The sequence below is a fragment of the Ochotona princeps genome, chromosome 1, assembly GCF_030435755.1.
Source record: "Ochotona princeps isolate mOchPri1 chromosome 1, mOchPri1.hap1, whole genome shotgun sequence".
Lineage (NCBI taxonomy): Eukaryota > Metazoa > Chordata > Mammalia > Lagomorpha > Ochotonidae > Ochotona > Ochotona princeps.
In genome coordinates, this window is record NC_080832.1 from 18,419,277 (window position 1) to 18,439,287 (window position 20,011).

The 20,011-nt window shown below is 39.1% G+C and overlaps 1 protein-coding gene across 1 annotated transcript in view; it reads right to left on the reverse strand.

Moving 5' to 3' along the window:
- The window catches only part of GRM1 (glutamate metabotropic receptor 1), a 99,585-nt gene that overhangs the window by 41,380 nt on the left and 38,194 nt on the right, over positions 1-20,011 (reverse strand). The window contains exons 4-6 of the mRNA XM_058668956.1: positions 12,000-12,246; positions 6,659-6,827; positions 1,475-1,601 (exon numbers count right to left, since the gene is read on the reverse strand). Coding sequence (XP_058524939.1) covers positions 1,475-1,601; positions 6,659-6,827; positions 12,000-12,246 — 543 coding nt within the window. The remainder of the gene's footprint in view (positions 1-1,474; positions 1,602-6,658; positions 6,828-11,999; positions 12,247-20,011) is intronic.

Below are 20,011 nucleotides of genomic sequence, written 5' to 3' on the forward strand. Positions count from 1 at the left end.
TTCCTTAGGCTCAGGGATTTCCCCTTCCACCCTTCCCCACCCACTACAACCCCACTGTTTTCCCCTAATTTGTAGCAACAGTTTACTTCCTCAACAGCAGTCACAAGTCTACCATTCTTCCAGTTAAATATATCCTGACAATATGCATGTACACAAATAAGTTTTTAAATGTTTATCACAAAGAAGTAATAAATACTTGAGGTGACAGATGGTGTTGATTACTTTACATTGGTCATTCCACAATTTTAAAATAGCACATTTCACTCTTTCAATTGAAATAAAACTATATATATATATTTAAAAAAATACTTGATGGCATTGATGCCAATCACTTGGATACAGAACACCGGCATCACAAACAATGGTGTCTATGGTGCTTCAGTTAACACCGTCGCTTGATAAGCATTTTTGTTTCTTTAGTAGTATTCCATAAGGTATTACCTCTTAGTAAAGTATAATTTTAACTATATGGTTCAATATGGTTCTACTTAGCTAGCCATTTTTCGATATCCTTTGAATAAAACTAATCATTTAGTTTCATACTCTTACTTTGAATCAAATGAAAAATTAAACATTGTCAATGTACCACTCTTCTCTGTGCTTGTAAGGAGCATCCAAAAGAAACTATGATCCATACTTGGGTAACTACCGAAATCCAGATCTAACAATTAACAACTTGCTTGATCTCAGATATAGAGCTTCATATGGGTAGCCCTCTGCTTTTTCTAATAAGAGGGACCAAATTATTCCAGCATACTATTATCATACTATTAACAATTAGACAGACCCAAGTCTGAGAAATGAAATGGAATAAGTGATCTGGGGCAATGGTAACAACTTCCTCCTATGAGTTTGGCTTCTGGCTTTAAGCACAGGAAAACCACAATTCAATGGCGCCTACTTTCAGGAGTTGTTTTGAATATACTTGTTCCATGGTTTTCCCTAAAGGTAGAAACTTGCAAATTTTTTGTGTTCTACTTGCTGTCTGGAATTCTGTTTGTTTTTTTAATATGCCTGATAAACTTTATAGCACTTTATGAATACTATCACTATTGTAATAACCATATTAATTATTATATATTTTCCTAAGCCTCCACCCTGATCAATTTTAAGCATAATTAAACCTGGCTCAATGTTTCAATTATTTTTGTACCTTGGAGATACACAATAATAACCAGCACATATATTCCAGAAATGATTATAGATATACAACCAGATGTATAGAAATAATGCAAGTAACATTTTTTTAAATGAGCAAGCAAAAGCAAATCTATAACAGATTAATTTGGATATAAATAAAATTTCTTTTCAATAAAGCTAAGGAAAAATTATGACAAATTTGTGCATACTCATTGACATGAATTCTAAAGTATTCACTTTAACTTGATACTGACATCAAGTGACACTGGCATGAGCTAATCTGAAAACTGAGCCAATAGGGAGGGGCAAGGTTTCCGTGTGAAGCGTTTCTCACCTGTTAGATCTGCATTGGGCCACCACCCCAAGTCACAAGCTTTGCAGGTGAATTCATCTTGTACAAATTCATTCTCCTTGCAGGCTGTGCAAATCCAGCAGCAGCTCACTTCTCCTTTCCGTATGACCTGTAGCAAAGTGAGATTTCATACACTTGAAAGACAGTTTTCTCACAGTCATCTGTTCCTGAGAACTTATTTACATACTACTTTTTTTCATACTATGATTTTTTTAGAATGGATTTTGAAAAAGGATTCGTATAATGAAGAACCATGAGAAAGTAAATCTGAATAGAGATGTAAGTGCCAATTTATTACATGGTGAACATAGATTTTTTTCAGTAATAATTTCTTTCATATACTGATTTTACTACATTAATTTTATTGTTATTTACATGACTATTTCTTAATTCCTCTCAAAAATGTAAAATTACACATTTTATTGCCTGAAAACAAGCAAGTTATACTTAAGTACAGACATTATACATTAAGGAAACTTACATACAAATCAAGTAATTATAAAATATTTAGTATAGTTATGAAAGATTTAATTATAAGAAATTCACCCAAAAGCAGTTACAAATTCATAAAGCTGAATGAAGACTGAGAATGCAAAACACTGTGTTGGTTCTGTCTCACTGGCTCTGTTGAATTCAGACAATCACATTATTTGTTGTTTGAAGAAATTTTCCTTGTCTAGATCTCTGATGAGGTTCTTGTTATCTGAGAAGTACAAATTTTTCCCTATTGTTAGTCTATTTGATAGTAAAAATTTCTTACAGACAGTGCCTAATCTAGTATTGCTTTTATCTCCAGCCTAGCAATATTTCTTAGTGTATTTACAATGATTATAATAATCACAATGTTTGAATATAAATCATCTCTACTTTTTTCTGTTTTCCGTGTATGTGTGTTTTCATATTCCCTGATTCTCTGCTTTCTTTTTAGCATCCATTTTATTCCCAGTAATGGGCTCACTAGCTAAAATTCTTTACTTTAATGTTCTAGTGGTTTCTCTAAGGCTCAAAATGTACATAATTAACTAGTATATGTTCACATACTAGACAAATAATCCATGTGTAATAAGACTATTCTTCTGTCTCCCCTACCAATCTTTGGATTATTGTTTTAGTACATCTAGCTTATATGTACTTGTATGTACTTCATAGCACCACACCACAGACCTTGGCTACTAGCTCTTAGAAAAGTCTAGCTACTGTTGCAATTAGGATCTCAGCCTCTGTCATTGTTGCTTAATTTTTTTTTTTGTATCTCCAGTTGTCCCTTTCTTCCTGAAGTTGCTGCTGGATTCCAGACTTTTGTCTATTGGATTCATCATAGCAGGAGCTCAGATGAGCTTAGTGGATCCACCCAGATCTTTTTTCCTCCCACTGGCCCCAAAAAGTGAAGGAGGGACATATGACAGGTCATGGATTTTATTGTAGCTACTGAAAGAAGTCATGAGATTTAACTTCTATGGAATTAAACTTTGATCACAGGAATAAGAATGTGTGCATAATATTTGTGTGCACTCCCCACTCCCCGCTTCCTTCATTATTCAGGATAGCCAGTCCACAGAACTCCGTGTGGTTGAGTACTAGTGCAGGGGAAACAGCCACCTGCCCATGAATGCATCATCTGGGTTGAGTGTGATTTGGATTTCCCTCACTCATGAGAGGGAAACTCTCAAGGGTTTCAGTCTCCTACTAGCATGTTAGTATTTAAGTTTTGCATACTTTGGGGGATTGAGAGTAGTCTAAGCTGAGAAACCGATGAACTGAATGTAACAGATTCTCAAGCCAACTCTCTTCTCGTTAGATTTGCCAGCATAGAATGAAATAATATGAAATGAGGACAAACAGAAAAAGTCTCCTTTCCTCCCCACTTCGAGTATTCAAGAGCAGAGCTTTGAGATTTTCATGTATCCTCTTAGCCCTAGAGTGGAAATGATTTTTGCTGCTCCCTGTCTAAACTGCCTAACAATTTATCTAATCTATCTTAAACACTGAGTTGCTTAAAAACACAAGGAGATAACTTTGAAAACCTTGATTAAGAAGACAGTTAAGTTGCCTATGCTTCAGATCAGAGTACCTAAATGTTATTCTTAAAATTCAGTGTGCCCAAGCTCCACAATCCAGCTTCCTGCTAGTGTAAATTCTAAGTGACAGTGATAGCTCAACTAATTGTGTTCCTGTTATCTGCACAGAAACCTGTGTTATAGTCCCTGCTCTTTGCTTTGGTCCTGGCCCAGCCCTGGCTACTGAATGCATTTGTGCATTTGTAGAATGAACCAATACATGGGAATTCTCATTCATTCATTCTCTCTCTCTCTCTCTCTCTCTCTCTCTCTCTCTCTCTCTCTCTCAAGAGCTGTTTTAGTTATATGCATGTTTGGTATAAATGAAAGCAGTATGACTCCATAAGGTACTATATTTGTAACATACATTTATGTAGAACATAGGGCAAATGATTTTTAGTCAATTCAGAGGAAACTATAAGAAAATTCTATGAATCACCAGTAAAGACATCAAATTATTCCTTTAGCATTTTAAGTGTCATTTCATTCTTTCCTAAACTCATTTCCTGGGTAATACAGGTGCATGTCCTACAGTCTCCTGGGAAGCAGTCTGTCTCCATTTCCACAGGGGTAACTGTGATCTGCTTCTATTCCTCCCAGGTCTGGTAAGTGGCAAATTGGAGGTGTTCAAATATAACTGCTATTATTTGCCAAATTGCAATTCAGATTTCCTTTGTTTCCCTACTTCCCGTGGTGCTTATGGGATGCAAACAAATACCACCTCTTTCACCTGCACTCCAGGCACTATTGATAACAGGTGTGTTTTCTTCCAGCAGGCTACACAATGTTTCTAAATTTATGCCCCCAGGATATTTGCATTTATAGTAAGTGCATGCTAATGGCTTTGCAGTGATTTCTGGACTCTCCTTTGATTATACCACATTGTGTTGGAGGGGCTAGCATAAACACAATGCCAGCAATACTTCAGCGTCTAGGTGAAGAGGTATATGCCGGCTTGCCTCTGAAGGTGGGGGTAAAAAACCATCTCCTCTGAAAAATGGATTGAAAATAGAAACTGTGTGTCAGCTCCAATTCGCAGCTTACTAGCAATCAGAGTGACAACAGGATGTTTTGAAAGGGAACTGGAGTACAATGAATGCTTGGAACAATTTGATTTTTCCTGTCTGCTAGGTTTTTTTTTTCCCCATTCATGCTCTCATAAATCAAACCCTGTAGAGTTGAATAAACTGTTTCATGATAGTTGTCTGTTACTGACCCAATGTGACACCCACATTGGAAAAGAAACCTGTTATGACATCCTCAGTTTTGCTGTAGACATGAACACAGGGCTTCTACATTTTCTCTATCATGTGACTTCAGTCCTTAGATGATGCTACCAAAAGCCTCTTTTGATCTGGCCTCTTATGACAAGGGTCAAGGAAAAGTTTATCAAAATCATTTTCTTAAAGAATTTCATCTGGGGAGTGATCAAAAGTAGATTCCAGGGAGAAGCAAGGCCTTCACCCTGCCTACACACATTGGTTTGAGTCAAGCCAGTGTTTCTCTACTGAAAGATTGCAACACTCACTGAACACTATTCATGTCTCCATGTTTCTTGAATGCTCAACACTAATTAAACCAGATAGAGCTCCTGGGCTAAATCCTCCTAGGATCTAATCAAGGTTTAACCATAGCCATGGTAGGAGACTTGTGGTACACTTTCAGAACTAGCATAGTGTCCATTCCAATTAGATGGCTTTCACAACAAGTGTTTTTTAATAGGATCTCTGCAGAAAAGGAACAAGATATGCGCAACAAGAATGACTCGTCTCAGAAGTCTGTTACTTCCTCCGGGTGCCTGGAGTCATGAAGACTTGGAATCCACCAGGACTGCCAGTGTGGCAAGTTTTTTTCTTTCATTGTACTCCAGCGTTCAAGAGAAAGATTTTCCATTTTCTACACCAAAACTTATTTACCCTATGCCAAGATTCTAGTGTGAGGACCTTAATGCACACTTCTCAAGGCATCTCCTTTGGCTGTTTGGTTTTTCAGCTCCAACAGAGAGAACAGTGAAACAACATGGCAACACTGTAAGAGGCTGGAGTCTCACACACGAACTACTCCAGCCCCAGCTGTGCTGTGTGACATTTATGTGACAGTGCGTCTACTTGCCAAGATGAATCACAGAAAATTAGATGTGGGAAAGACCTATTAGATCATCTAATCCATACCCCTGCCAGTTCAAAACCCCTCCCCATGCCTACCAATGCATCATCGGTTTTTAAATAGCAGGGGGCACAGTGACTTCTTCCATGGATTCTTCATCCAAGAATTGCCAGCATACTCAGTCAGATGCTTGGGAATTGATATCTATTTACCCTAGTTCTCATGTACAAAAATGTACACATAACTTGCTTGTCAAAATCCTACCACCCACCACTCAAACAGAAAACCTGAAACTAATCAGAAAATAGAGACTCTCTCTCAGCTACAAACAAGATAAAACACCAGCTGCAGGAATACCAAAGAATTTGGTAGAGAAAAAGGAAGTGAAAAGAAGAGCTGCTATATCACCTCCTTCCAACTCTGTTATTTTAAATATGTGCTTATTAAGTGTTATTGATCTTTTGCTTTCTTTTAACAATAGCTGGAGCTATGACTAAGTGGTATTGTTGGTTCAGTTTCCACATTTATTTCTCTTCCAAGATTTAAAGTTTAACATATTTAACAGACAAAAATAATGTAATTTCAATGTGTACAATATGGTGATTTCATATACCTATTCATTATGCTATTCATTATGCTATTCATTATTTCTCCCAGAGTTTTCTTTAATAATAGTGAGGCAATAACTAGAGAGCTTTTTTTGGTTTTGGTTTTCACATCTAGCTCTGTCTCATTTTTAATTTGATTACTCCTCCCCTTGCTGCCTATAATACATTTAAGTTTATCACTAAGAAATTTATCACTAAGAAGTTTCAAATGAAACTTGTTCCAAATAACTTACTAGTTTATCTATCCTGTTTCTAAGCTTTTCCTGTATTTTCCATTTTAACTAACAAGAAGAGCAAAAACAGTAAGCCTAGGACACTGTTACCTGGACAGTCTTGATTAAGACTGTTCATGTTTTTCTTTACTAATGCCCAGACATAAAGAGATTGTATCTTACCTTAATCTGACCCTTCAAACAAGGTTCACTGCACACAGACCGCACTACTCCACTCTTGTTCATCTGGATTTTATAATCATCAATGTTCAACACACCTTCATGCCAGGTCCCAACATGTACATAGTCATAGCGATTAGCTTCAGTATACTGAAGATTCATAATATCGTACCTACAAAGAAGACAAAGAAACTAGCTATAAAGATTAATAAAAATGAAATAGAGGCCAGAATCCTCTGTTCCATTCTGTATCAATATTCTAGTGTATTTCTATTCCATTTTGTATTAATATTCTAGTCTATTTCTAATATTTGCTCATATTTTCCAGAATATTGCCTTCTCTTTGCGTGCCATTCATATTTGCTAAATAATATATTACTCCTGTAATTTTCTCTGTCATTGAACTCCAAAACAGTTTCTATGTATGCTGAGTTGGTCCTCTTCAAGTCATTATTCACTTATTCTTTCACCAAGAAACAACTAATGAGAAAATATTTAACTATTTTCATTTCAACTTTCTGTGTTTCTCATTACACTGGGTTGTAGGATGACAGTTTTCTAAGTCTGTAAACTTTTTTTGGTGCTAATAGAGCAAGAAATGCAAATGAAGTAGCTCTAATTAGTAAGGATGTTGGGGATTTAACATCGTGTGTGTTGACATTTAAGCATCATAATCTTTTTCCCTGATTAGGACAAGCATTTTTTGAAAATAAATAATAGTTGTCTATTGTTGCATTTATTGTAAATGTCAAAATGCCACACAATGATCAAATCTACATCTAGAACATTTTACCATAATAATTATGTCACTGTATACAAACATACAGATAATTTCATATGCATGTACACATAAAATTTCATTGTTATGCAAAACATTTTTTAAAGTGGTGGCATCTTCCAAATGGCCACAGAGCTGCATATGATGAAAAAGACTATGTACAGTGTTTTTGCACCAAATAAACATATATTCTATTTTCCATGACTTATTTGAAGCACATTCATAGGTACATCAAAACATAAAGCACCTTTCTCTTTCTTTTGCTGTGCATATTTCTCCCTATTTGTCTTGAAAGGAAAAATAATCAATTAAAATAATTGATTGATCAATCAGTTTTTGAAGGTAAAGCGATAAGAAACTACTTCACAATGACATTTATCTTGTTCTCTGGTCTGAATGCTTGTGTCTCTCCCAAATTCCAATACTGAAATCCTGGTCCCCAAAGTGAGTGTGTCCGAAGATGGAGTATTGGAGGTGATGATCAGTTCATTGGTGCAGAACCCTCATGTGTGGGATCGGTCAGTCCCCATGTAGGGTTTGCCCAGTAGAGCTCTCCTGACTATTTAACCACATAAGGACATTCAGAAAGTGCCATACATAGACAGAAACTAGGCACTGACACCATTCCAAATCTGCTTATTCTTAGATTCTTCAGCCTCCAAACCCACATTCTCAGCCTGTACTCCAGAAAACTAGTACCAATTAGCATTGAGTTGGCTTCTAAAATCTATTGACTTCTTTACTTCCCTTGCCTATTCATTGAGGCCATGTCGAGGGCCCTGAAGGAAGAGAGGAGGTTTATCCACATGTAGACAGCTCACTGCCTGTACATATTAAACTTGCTGACTGTCTTGTAGTAGAGCAACTAACCAAAGTAAAGAAAATTTCCATTCTTTTCTGTGCAGACATGGCAAAAGGAGAGTATGGACCATGTCCCCAAAAGAAGCAGCCACTTGAATACTTTCACTTGAGGCATCAAGGCACCTGTTTGTTAACCCAGACACAAGAATCACCCATTCCCCTTCCTATGTTCATGATTGTGAGAAAAGGGGAAAAAAACTTTTCAAAGCCCATCTGAATTGTCCTAAAACCAGTGTGAAGGTAGACACTCCACTTTCCTACATCTTTGAGGGATAGTGCTTTCATACTGCCTTGCTTCAAAGTTTGTGTTCTGCTGTGCTTGCTTCCAAGCTTTTTGTTTCTTTACTGAGGAAAGAACCTACCTAGCTTCAGTGGTAACATTCACAATGTGAAAAACATCCTGTCAGCCACAGGGAAGCTGGTGGCTATTCCAAATCCAGACTCTAGCAATTTCTACAAATATCTGTCCCCTAAGGAAAAGAGGACTTACCAATGTGCAGCATCTGGAAAATAGAATTCATTTCATTACTTTCTGACACTGAGTGTCCTTATTGCTCCTGAGACCTGCCAGGATGTTCCTCGGAAGAACTGTCCTAGTAATTTACAAGTTGATAGCAATTGTGGGCCAGTGTCCAACACTTATCCTGAGTTTAGTGATTCTGATCTACCTCACCAGTGTGTTTCCATTTGAAACTCATCAGGCTGTAGAGCCTACTGTGATGTCTGTGATAAGTAGCTTCCCCATTTCTTTCCAACACTTTCTGTATTTTACCTCATATTTCATTACTACCACTCCATTCATCCTTTCTTTTTTTAAAGATTTATTGATTTTTATTGCAAAGTCAGATATGCAGAAAGGAGGAGAGACAGAGAGGAAGATCTTCCGTCTGATGATTCACTCCCCAAGTGACCACATTGGCTGTTGCTAAGCTTATATGAAGCCAGGAACCAAGGAGTCTTCAGGTCTCCCACATGGATGCAGGGTCCCAAGGCTTTGGGCCGTCCTCCACTGCTTTCCCAGGCCACAAGCAGGGAGCTGGATGGGAAGGGGAGCTGCCGGGATTAGAACCGGCGTACATTCAAGGCAAGGACTTTAGCCGGTAGGCCACCACGCCAGGTCCGTTCATACTTTCAATAAAAACTTTGCTGCAATGCAAGCTTTAGGATATCTTTATTTAATAAAGCTAAAAATTTTATTTCAATCTCATGTTTTAAATTTTTTTTTAAATCAGTTCATAATCCACTAGCATTAAAAGACTAAAAAAAAAAGTCACCTTATTTTGGTATGAAACGCAACTCATAAAAGTACCAAAGAGCTGGAAGGAAAAACAATAAATGATGAAAGATACAAAGGGAAAAATAATGACTTACTCTAAAGAAGAGGCCTTCTTCATACCTTGTGTGTTAACCAATATGGGTCTTTTCTCTCTCTCTTTTTTTTAAAGATTTATTTATTTTTATTACAAAGTCAGATATACAGAGAGGAGGAGAGACAGAGAGGAAGATCTTCCATCCGATGATTCACTCCCCAAGTGAGCTACAAAGGCCGGTGCTGCGCCGATCCGAAGCCGGGAACCAGGAACCTCTTTCAGGTCTCCCACGCAGGTGCAGGGTGCCAAAGCTTTGGGCTGTCCTCGACTGCTTTCCCAGGCCACAAGCAGGGAGCTGGATGGGAAGTGGAGCTGCTGGGATTAGAACCGGCGCCCATATGGGATCCCGGGGTGTTCAAGGCGAGGACTTTAGCCGCTAGGCCACACGGCCAGGCCCTGTGGGTCTTTTCTCTTGACCTGAGTCTCTAACTTGTTAGGTTTATTTTTAACATCCTCATGCTGTGAAATACCTCTTACCAGCATCTCCTAATTGCACTCAGTTTATGTAGTGAGATGATTAACTACAATAATTACAGGAGGGCCCAAAAACAAGCATAGTGCTACGACAGGAGATGGGGGTAGAGGGATGTGATTGAAATAGGAATTGAACATAGATGACAAGGTCCAATTTCCAGCAGGAGGAAATGATCCCTGAAAAGAGACCCAAGGGAAGGCTCATGATTTGCATATGTAATTAAAGATGTAAGAGAAACAAACTAAAATTGTGCACTCACATTTTGCATAACTTGAGAGTGAGGAGGAGGAAAGCTGCATTTATGCAGTAACAAAAATGCATCCGGCCATACGCATGTTTTTCACGTTTGCTTTTGGAATCTTGAAGGAAGGTTCACATTGCCTATCCAGCCATGTTCTAGGTCTTGTTTCCAATGGAACCCAGAACTAAAATGTTGAGTTTAGACTAGCAGGTTAAGCAGCCATTTGTGACACCAACATCCCACGTGGGTTTCTATCTGAGGTCCAGTTTTCCACTTCCAATCCAGCGCTCTGAAAATATACCTGAGGAAGCACCATAACAGGGTCCAAGTATTTGGGCCTCTGAACCTAAATGACAGACCCCTCAACAAGCTCCAGGTTCCTGGCTTTAGCACAGCCTGGTCCTGGCTGTTGTGGTCATTTGGGGTATAAAGCAGTGGATAGAAGGTCTCTCTCTCTCTCTAACTCTCTCCCTCTCTTGCTCTCTTTCTCTTTGTAACTCTGCCTTTCAAAATTAATAAAACTTTTTAAAAAGAAGTTTGCTGGCAATGTTGCCTCATTCTAGCAATAGCTAAAAGGCATTGTGATTCAGGAAAAATTACCAGCTTCAGGGGTCTTCACCGTTCACCCACTTGCTCTCTGGTGACTTGAGATGATTGATCTAGTTTCTCGGGCATTCTGTTTCATTATCTGTAGCAGAAGGATGATGATACACCTCCAGTAAAGAGGATTAAATGATTCCACTTTCCCCTGTAACCTAACGTATACTTTCCCTAAAAAGTACTAGCTCTGCAAAATCATAGGCTTGAAGATAACAGGGCTTACACAATTGTGGGCATGCTGGAAAGCAGCCAAGTGGAGGCCTTTGTCCTTTCTGCTGCAGGTTTTCATTCACTTGCTACCATTCTAATCGTCCCTTTCCTAGGAAAATGTGCGTGCATGAGCACAGCTGATTTTGACACTGACATCATTCTCTACGAACCAATTATACATGTGCTAACTGTTGCTATCAAAACAAGTATTGCAGAATAAACAGTATTTATGTAAAATGGCTGAAGGGGAGTATTTAGGTTAAATGTTCCTTTGCATGTTGGTTGGTTAACTCTATGAAGCCATACAGATTTAATCTCAGAAATAAAATCCCATTCTTACATTTTACAAAATGTATGAGTTAGCTAGAGAAAGCAGGATACGTGGGTAGGACTAGATTATAGTCACATATTAAGTTCTTCATTCAGATATGATACTCAAAATGATCTCTGCAAGGAATAGAACTGTGACCACCCAGTCAGAAAGCCTGAGCGGAGTCTCTTGGACAGCTGTGATTTTTTCTCCCCCTGGTGCAGTCTCAGGCACTCTGCAGAAGGACTGGGTAAGACCTGAGACACACAGAATTGATAGAGGCAGGACTGAAGTTTCTGTTTACTAAGAACCATTTCAATGTTATAAAAAGCAAGTATACTTGGTCATTTTCATTTTATGCTGTGTTCTGGACTGTTAAGTTGCAATGATTCTCAAGGCACTGAGAAATCTTGGAAAGAAATGAAGCTGTGGCTGCCACCTCCTTGGCTCAGGAGGTTCACAGCGTCACTCGCACCCGAGTCTGACAAGATTACTTTACCTGCCAGGAGCATCCCCTTTCTCATCGAACCACACCTCCTCTCCAGACACGCCGATGAAGGAGGACTTGATAAGAAAGTCCAGGAGTTTGCGTCCGTCAATGGGCTTCATGGCATCGCACAGGCCCACGTGGCCAGGGCAGAGAGCATGGTGCATGTTCTGCAGCCCATGAGCCATGGCATAGATGGCGTTGATGACAAAACCCATTTTACTGTCTTGCACATAGTTTTCTTCTAAGCTTTCATTGCCTGTAACAATAAAAACAAAGCATGCCCAAGGTCACTGCTATGAAGACAAAGCCTGAATGTTCAATACTCCAGCTCGTTAATGGAAGGGAAACAGCAATGACATGAGCAAAGATCAAACCTGCTTGTGCAAACTTATGACTAGCTGGAGTGAATTCCGTCTGAAAATAGCTCATTCCGTTTCATTTTCTGTGCTCAGTAATTGTTTTATGAGGTATGAAGCAAGTCCTATAGATGGGAAAATAAGTAATTTTCAAATTTGGTAAGCAAATCTTTTAAGGGACGATGAAAACAACTCTTACTCAGCAAACAGGGACTTTTATTTTTAAAGCTTTCATATTTCATAGTACTAGAGAAGTAATTTGGAATCTTCTAAAATAATGCACAATTTATGGTTATTCAATTTCTGAATGATCTAACATCTAATATTTCTTCTTTGGTTAGTGAATTATCTTTTGTTACTTGTGGGGCTCTCAAAACCTGAACTTATAAGAAAGATGATGTGCAGAGCTGTGACATAGCACATTAAGCTGTTGCCTGAAGGGCTGTGCTGGAGTCCATGGAGTAGGTGTGGATAACACAAAGGTGTGAAGAGAACAGCTCCAATGTTTGGCAGCGCCCTCCAGATTTCTCTCTGACCACCTTGACACAGTCTCACTCCCTTTTTGCATGGACACTCAACCACCCCGCTAAGAATTCTGCAATCTATTGAGGCATTGTTTGCCCCTGTGAGATGGCTTTGGCAACCAACATGAGCTTGGGAGTTATTGTGATTGATAATGTCTTGGTGAGTGGGCCTTTAAACTGGGCACAGGAGTACATTTAAACCCATGCCATTTCTGGACACCTTATTGTGTACCTAACCCATTGCCCTGAAATCTGGCCCAGACATAAGGCATGCCTTCTGGGAAAGGGCTTGATAAATATCCTAAATATTAATGCAAGTGATGAAAGTGAGAGCTGAAACTGCTATGGCAATAAATATTGTTATTGTGATCTCAAAGGCTAGTCTGTCTTTGCAGTTTCTTTGGAGCATAGAAAATGCAGGTGTTTTAGCTGCTTTTACAATTTTTTTAATTAGAGGAATGATAGGGTGATTTTATTAATATTATAGAGATAGCCTTTTGATTATTGTTTGATTGTTTATGGGGTTATAGAGCCTGTAATTGTGGGGGGATCTAATATTTAAAACTTTTGTCTTGGATTGCTATGTTTTTTCCCTTGTAACATATTTCTCCCATTAAATGATGGGTAAGTTGTGGGAATAGAAATGCGGTAGGAATGTATTACTGATTAGCAAGTAATTGCATGTGCCTTGGCCTTGGAGTGTTGGCTGTCACCCAATGGCCACTACTGAAGAATGAATAATGGCTTGCTTTGAAGAAAGTAATTATGGTAACTTACAGAATGATCTTTAAGAGCACCTGGTTGACCATGAAGTAAAAATTAATTGAACATCTGTATGTGCTGCTTAGTTCTGAAGTTAAAGACAGTAAAATCACATGTTTGTGTAGAGGCTGTGTTGTGTCTAAGTAAATAAAAAGGACAGCTTCTTCTTGAGCTGTAGCAAGAAGGCACCAAGTGACAGTGACTGTGTCTTTTCTTTTTGCCGACTCCACACACCCTTTTTGAGCTCCGAACTCAGCTGAAGCTGGACTCCGGCAGGGCTGATTGTTCAAACCTCAGCTGCACCACCTCCTGTCCAGCTCCAGGCTAATGCACTTGGAAAAGCAGCATAATATGGTCCAAATGCTTGCAGCCCTGCCCCTTCAAAGGAGGCCTGGAAGAAGCTCTGGGATCCTGGTTCCAATCTGATATACCTCCAGTCATTGCAGCAGCATTTGGAAGTGAACTAATAGATGGAAGATCTCTCTCTCTCTCTCTCTCACACTGTGTGTGTGTGTGTGTATGAGTCTGTTTCAAATAAGTAAATAAATCTTATTAAAAGTGCTATGTAGTATAGCTCTCTTTGCATATAAAATTGATAATGTAGAGTGATTAAATCAGATTTGATAAGCTATTAGAAATCAGGATAAAATATTACTAAATGAGTCACGCTATACATTAATTTTACGTTCTTAGATTTATTTAAAAAGATTTACTTATTTATATGAAAATCAGAGTTACAGAAAGGTTAGACAAACACAGCGATTCTGCACATGCTGGCTCACTTCACAAACGGGAGTGAACAGCCAGGGATGGGCCAGACGGTCCCATGGGTGCCAGGGCGCAGGTACCTGGACCATCTGCTGCTGCTTTTTCAGATACATTAGCAGGGAGCTGAATCAGCAACGGAACAGCCAGGACTTGAACCAGTCCAATTAGATGTGGGAACTTCAGATGATGGCTCAACGTGGAACACCACAACACTGGCTCTAAGCTCTTGAATTGTTTGTGTTTGTGTGAGTGTATGTGCTGTGTGTTTGCTTTTTAAAAAATATTACCTATATTTATTTCAAGGGAACAGTTACAGTGGCAATGAGTGGAGACTGAGACAGAGAGAGAGAGAGAGAAAGAGAGAGAGAGAGAGAGAGAGAGAGAGAGAGACAGAGTAAGAGAGAGAGAGATCATCCATCTGTTGGTTCACCTCCCAAATGACTATAACAAATGTTTCAAAGCCACAAGGTAGAAACTTCCACCTGATTTCCCACATGTGTTCAGGGACTCAAGGACTCGAACCATCCTATGCTACTTTCCCAGGCCATCAGCAGGGAGCTGGATTGGAAGTGTAGCAACTGCTACTCCATTTGGTGCTCATGTGGGATGCTGGCACAACAGATGGAGTCTTAACTTGCTAAGCCACAGTGCTCTCCCCAAGCTTTTAGTTTTTAACCTATGTATTTCAAAAATGTTGCTATCATTTTTACCTTTGTCACAGGTGAATATATATTTCTCATTTAACAATGAGTTACACAAGAACAGTATTGGGTTGGATATAAGTTCCATATTAGACATATAAACATTATGGTTTACATATAAATGTGAAACTGGGGAACCAGTTGGTTATACTGAGATAAAGGTAATAAATGCGAAAAGGCACAGCTCTGAGTTAACTTATAAACTTTTAATTTCTTCTCAAACATTGTTTTTCTGTGCAGTGGATCTTGTTTCTTTACAAGGTCACAACCCATGTACAAGGTACTATAGCTGGGAAAATTATAAATTTTAGTTGCTTATAGTTTTTGGAACAACATGGAGCTTCTTCTACAATCTTCCAGCTGCCCCATTAGTTCCAAATTATCTCGATCACTGGGCACTAAAGATTTTGGGTTAGAAGACAAAGAAATTAGACAGCTTATGTGTGCATAGAAGCAATGTGATTTTGGCTTTGATATTACTTTAGGTTGAAAAAAGTTTTTGAAAAATGTTATTAAAAGCTGATCACTTTAGATGTAATTGAAAATATTTATACTCTATGACTGAGAAGCAAAATTGCAGGGCCTATTCGATTTGATTTTATCTTCCTATTTTGTTTCAGAGAGCACTGTGAAAATTGCACACTGAGGTACTGCAGTTAACAATCAAGATATGTATATTTCAAAATAGCTAGAATAAGGGAGTTTTTGGGTTTCCACAACAGGAATTTGATAGATAGTTAAGGTGCTTTTGGCTGATTTGATCATTGCTCAGTCTATCAGAGTTGCATGTACAAAATGTCAAAATGTACCCTACAGCTGTTTGTAGCCAATATGTCAATCAAAAATGAAAGAGCCATTTTAAAAAGTAAAATTTACTGAAGTAATATTTTTCTGTTTGAACAGATTTTTCCAAGAGGAGATATAGAAAGAGAGACAAAAGAAATTTTAAAATCAGACCATGCAGACTAAGTAGAAAAACTTGTATGAGGAAGAATGCAGAAGTCTGTGTTGCAAAAATTTTAATGTCCTTTAAGTAGGATAACATTTATGTCATCAAGACCTGCTGTCCTTAATGTTAGTTTTTTTTTCTTCCATTTCCAAACTTGTCAGAATAATAAGAGATAAAGTAATGCTATCGGCCAGGAAAGTTTTTGTTGCTGTTAGTTGTTCCCCAACTTCAAGTACTGGAGCCAAATATAAAGGGTACCAGAATCAGATAATTAAGCTAAGTGAAAGAAAAATAGGGAAGGGAGAGAGCAAAGAATGGGGGATGGGAGGGGAGGGGAAGTAATACAGGGAGGAGAGGAGAGGAGAGGAGAGGAGAGAAGAGAGGAGAGGAGAGGAGAGGAGAGCCTTGCCTAACAGGTACTTCATTCATTAGCACCAGTATAATAACTATTCTTAGATATGTTTGAAATCAGTGTTTTCATTTTGGTTATCATTTCAGCTGATCATGTAACCTATCTTCCAAAGTCACTTGAAAATGAGTGCTAGGAATATTTATTCTGAAACATTGGTGTAAACAAGGGAAACTGGGAAAAACCTACCTATCTTGTAAGCCATGTGACTTTTAAACTGTGAGTGAAATTTGCACCCATATGCATATGTATACACATATGTATATATTTATGTGTATGTATAGTTGAATGTATATTCTACAAATATGATAATCAGAATATTATCCATTGAAGCTAACTTCACATTTATCCTATCTTAATGGTAAAATACCAATAATAATTTAAAAAACTATCAGCTTTAGTATTTGTTGTACAGTCCTCAATAAAAAGTTCTAATATTCACCACCATTCTAGCAATTAAAAGCTAATCATGCCACTTTACAGGTGAGAAAATGTCACATATGCGGGTACAAATTCTTCCTAGGTCCTGGTTCTTTCTGTTGCCCTCAGTGACAGTGCAGGTGGACAATGAGAAATTCATGGAACAGTTGCTTTTATTTTGTCAGGAGACAGAGCATCCTACTGTGCCAAGCCTGGTTTTGGACTCTCCCTGGGATTATTCCAGAAATGCACAGCTGTCTGTTTACAAGTCCTGGTAGCCAATTCAGGAAAATCAGGAAAACGGAGTTCTTCTTGTCAGTGTATATCATAACAGAGCCAGGGGGCCAGACACAAGCTTCTAGGGACTATTTGTAATGTCATAATTTGCAGCCCTTTCCAAAATAAACAGTTGTATGTTTGTGTTGATCTGAAATGAGCACACGCAGTTGCCTTCCCCAGCAACCCATTAACTCAGCGCACAAAGCATGTCCTGCTGTTCCTCCAACTAGCACTTTGCCCCACCATTTCTACCTCTAATCCACTGAAATTGAACTTGAGAATGCAGGACATACTTAGAAAACCATGTGGGAAAATCAAGATGGCAGAATAGGGTAAGGACACGTTTATACAGACAGAAAAACATTTAATCAGGATGAAGCAGAGAGGACATATTTCAGGAAATAGGAAAGGACAGAACAACAGCGGAGAGGTACCTGGAGACTGACAGACACAGGAAAGCAGCGGACACAGCAGTGTGGTGTTGCAGAGACTGATACTCCAGCATGGCGATCTGAACTCCACAGCAGCCACAACTCCACCAGCAACCAGGTGGGAAGGGACTTTCACTGGGAGATTAGGTGGTAAACCCAGACAAAGAACTGTCCGTTCTGCTGGTCCGTTTGATTTGACCAGGACCAGAGACAGAGCAGCAGATCTCAGATGGGCAGTGCGAGAACAGAGTGGATTTCACAGCCTGGTAAGCCCCCTAGAGCTGAACTGGGTGCCATTTTGTGTAAAGAGGAAAGGGCAAGGGAGGGACTGAGCATGCTCTGAGCTGGGAGCTCATTTCTGTCTCAGTAAACTGCAAGGACGTGGCATTTTACGGGTTCCACCCGGGGCAGGTCCGGGATAGCCCTCGTATTTGACAGCCAGCAAATCAAGAACCTTAGTGGTGGTACATCAGGCGCCATCTTGGGCACTGTGGCAATAGCTTTGGGAATCCGGGGGACAATAGTGAACTGTGCAAGTGCTGATCTCGCGAGAACTTGCTGAGGTCCATGATTGCACCGGTCCCGCAGGAAAATTATACCGAGTGTGGCATCGTACCAGCCAAAATAGGTCCGTGTGGCACACAGACCTAACATCCAACAGGTTCCAAAAAGATCAGCACCACCAACAACCTAATTATATAGGACACCTGGTGTCTCTCTAATCCTGGGACCTGCTCCAACCGGAAGTTGGAGAAAGGTTGCAGAGACAACAGTGCAGCCTCAGCATGGTATCACAGGAGGAGGAGAGTGGTGAGCCAAGAGCTGGGGCTGTGGATACCACGGTGGAAACCTGACATAAGAACCCAGACCTAGAACTTGCTGGAGGTTGTGGCACAAGTGGCTGCAAGGAAAAAGGTGTGTACCAACAGCAATAGGTAAAATCGCATTGTAGCCCTGTGGGTGACACAGCTTAGAAACCTGAGCGAAGGAGAAGACTCTGTTAACCAGAAGTACAATGATCAAGAGCAAAAGAAGAGACAAAGGCACAATGAATATTGCCAAAAAATCTTCTGCAAGGGAGCAAAACCCATTGCCAACCTCAGAGTTAACTGAGGAAGACATCGAGAAAATGGGGCACACAGAATCCATAAGCTCATAAGTTCATGCAAGAATTCAAAGAATTTAAGGAAGCAATAAAGCAAATCAAGGCTGGTATATCAGAAATCAAGAACACAGTGGAGCAAATTAAGAGTACAGTGGAGAGTCTCCAAAACAGAATGAAGCAAGCGGAAGAAAGAATCTCAGAATTGGAAGGTATTTCCTGTCATCAGGGGGAAGCAAACAAAAAGCTGGAAGCAGAGCTGGATCAGGCCAAAAAAAGTATTCAAGAATTGAAAGACACTATAAAGAGGCCAAATATAAGAGTTATGGGAGTCCCAGAAGGTGCAGAAAGAGAAGGTGAGTTTGCAAATGTATTTAATGAAATCATAAAGGAAAATTTCCCTAATCTAGAGGAAGAATTGGGAAACAAGTTCCAGGAGGGGCACAGAACTCCCAACAGGCTTGACCAAAAGCAATCTTCACCACAACTTATGATAATCAAGCTCTCTTCAATTGAACATAAGGAAAAGATCCTTAAATGTGCACGTGAAAAAAATCAATTGACATATAAAGGAAAGCCAATTAAGCTCACAGGAGATCTCTCACAGGAAACTCTACAGGCCAGAAGAGAATGGAGTGACATATTCCAGATTCTAAAAGAAAAAAAATTGTCGGCCTAGGATAACATATCCAGCAAAGCTTTCTTTTGTCTTTGAAAATGAAATAAAATTCTTCCACAGTCAAGAAAAGCTAAAAGAATTTGCCTCTTCCAAACCTGCCCTACAAATGATACTTCAAGTTCTCTTGACAGAAAAGAGGAATAGCACCTACCAAAACCAAAGGCAAATGTGAAGAACATCCCACTAAAATGACAACAGAAGACTAAACCAATGAACAACCCATTCCTAAAATGACAGGACCAAGGTACCACCCATACATATTAAACCCTGAATGTAAATGGCTTAAGCTCAATAAAATGTCATAGATTAGTACACTGGATTAAAAATCAAAACCCATCTGTTTATTGTCTGGAGGAGACACACTTCAACAAAGATCAGCAGAAACTATATCGCATGGGTTTTGTTGTTTTCTGTCAGTTTCATCTCTTCAAAACACTTCCTTCTGATTAAATCAATGACTCGTAGATTATGCAGTGGCATCATTTTCTTCCAGAAGGTTCTTGATTTTCATTTCTTCAGCTACACATTAGTCATTTAATGGCATGTTATTTAACTTCTTGGTGTTGTTAATTTCTTTTTGCTCCCGGATGTTGATTATGTTTTGTGGCTTTTCATTTAAGGGGATGTATAGTAGCTGTGTA